Here is a 2,196-nt window from a genome sequence, read left to right as displayed (position 1 = left end):
TCACCAGCCCCATGTACCAGAAACCCTCTTCACCAGCCCCATGTACCAGCAAACCCTCTTCACCAACCCCATGTACCAGCAAACCCTCTTCACCAACCCCATGTACCAGAAACCCTCTTCACCAGCCCCATGTACCAGAAACCCTCTTCACCAGCCCCATGTACCAGCAAACCCTCTTCACCAGCCCCATGTACCAGCAAACCCTCTTCACCAGCCCCATGTACCAGCAAACCATGGGCAAACTAAGAGCCACTTGCTGGGACTAGTTTGCCCATGGTTTGCTGGTACATGGGGCTCTAAGATCAGGACCAAGAGCTGTACCTGCAGGAGCAGAGGAGTTCACAGAAGCAGGCGCTGAAGCTGTGGAGGGCGGAGGTGCTGCCACCACTGGCATGCTGGCTTCTGAGGGGAATATACGGTCTTGCTTTTTGATCTTCAATTTCTTGAGGTAAGAGATTTCTTGAAATTCCTAAAGAGTGTTAAGTTTTTGTTGAGAAATTAACTTTCCCTTAAAATAATCTCCCCACAGACAAAAAGTTAATTTAGCTTATACAAATTAAAGATTATCTTTTCTTCTTATAATTAAAGAATGACATAAAATAGAAAAACGGGAGGCTTCTAGGATGAAAGACAGTGTTACTATTGGTACAATATTTATTTCTAGTACTTTTTACATTTATAATAGAGCTGTCACTGTGGTTCCTTTAAGAGAAAAATCTTTTTATTTTCTTTTTTACATCAGTTGACAATCTAATCTAGTCAGAGAACCATCATTAGACTCTATGACTACAACACCCCCAGCCTCATTTTTTTTTTTTTGGAGACAAAGTCTTACTATGTCACCCTCAGTAGAGTGCTGGGGCGCCACAGCTCATAGCAACCTCAAACTCTTGGGCTCAAGCGATCCTCTTGCCTCAGCCTCCCAAGCAGCTGGGATTACAGACGCCTGCCACAATGCCTGGCTGTTTTTTAGAGAAGGGGGTCTCACTCTTGTGCAGGCTGGCCTTAAACCTGTGAGCTCAGACAATCCACCTGCCTCATCCTCCCAGAGTGCTGGGATTACAGGAATGCACCACCACACCCAGCCCTCCAGCCCCATTCTTAAGTGTTCCCTTCAAAAGTCAACAGGTCTAAGGTTACAAGGCTATCCCATGACTCAAAGCTCCCCAAAACTATATATACTGGCAGAGAGATTACCCAAAAGGACATCAGGGTAATCCCCTTCCCTATGTAAAAGGGAAAATTGCCAAAGAATATTCACCACAAATCTTTCCTCAGCACAGTTCATTCTTCACCCCAGGTGATTTAACAATGGGTTTTGCTATAAACGGCCACTAGATAAATGCTAAATTCATGAAGCTCAAGGGAAAACCATAGTACCTATGTTCTTAAGTCTTCATCTCATCAAAAAACTGTCTCTCCCAGCTGTGCCCATGTTCCACGAGTATCAGGTGGAAAAAGAGTTTACAGATGGTTTCTAACATCCACCTACTATGTGCAAAGAGTTTTTGCCCTTGAAAGAGCATGTCAGTCCTGACCAAGAGTCATATATATATTACTGTAGTAAACAGAGGAGCCAAGAAATAAGTGTGCCCAATATAGTTCAGTTCTGAGTGAGTGGTGCCAATGGGATACCCTAAGTAATAATTCCTGGGCACCTATCATGTGCCACTGTTGCAAGTGCTCCACACCCAGAGAGGCATGGGCAGTCAAGTGCGTGGCAGAGCTCTTCCACAACCAGGCTGCCAGGCCCCAGTTCCTGCTGAGGGTACAAGTGAGGTCCTTGCAGCAGCCAGCCCCTCAAAAACCCTGCTGCAACCCCACCAGCACAGCTCCAAAGGAGGCTCCCCAACTGAGGTTGTGTGCACTGTGAGAATTCCGTATGTAATACAGTTAAGAAAGGGAGGACGCACAACACAGGGAGATTCGTGAACTCTGCATCCAATTGTCCCTCTAGCACTAAGGCAAGGAAATGTCCTTGAAAAAATCCTCATACCATCCGGTAGAAATTACTATCTATTCACAATATGTTCCCTCAGGCCCAGAACAGTGCCTGACACACAGAAGGCCTTTTATGAACAGAAATAAAAATAATTCATGGTCTTTGCAAACAAGAGGATTTTAGGCTCGGCGCCTGTGGCTCAAGCAGCTAAGGCGCCAGCCACATACACCTAAGGTGGCGGGTTCGAATCCCCA

General features: G+C 45.9%; 1 protein-coding gene across 2 annotated transcripts in view; it reads right to left on the bottom strand.

Annotated features, from left to right (window-relative positions):
* PARP1 (poly(ADP-ribose) polymerase 1) overlaps nucleotides 1-2,196 on the bottom strand; it is a 52,046-nt gene that overhangs the window by 27,121 nt on the left and 22,729 nt on the right. For both annotated transcript variants that reach the window (XM_003790989.1, XM_023513884.1), the window contains exon 8: nucleotides 322-469. In XM_003790989.1, coding sequence (XP_003791037.1) covers nucleotides 322-469 — 148 coding nt within the window. The remainder of the gene's footprint in view (nucleotides 1-321; nucleotides 470-2,196) is intronic.

This window comes from Otolemur garnettii, unplaced genomic scaffold, assembly GCF_000181295.1.
Source record: "Otolemur garnettii isolate 467f Iridium unplaced genomic scaffold, OtoGar3 scaffold00045, whole genome shotgun sequence".
Taxonomy (NCBI): Eukaryota; Metazoa; Chordata; class Mammalia; order Primates; family Galagidae; genus Otolemur; species Otolemur garnettii.
The sequence above is the reverse complement of the archived record's forward strand: the minus strand, read 5'-3'. Positions and strand labels throughout refer to the sequence as shown.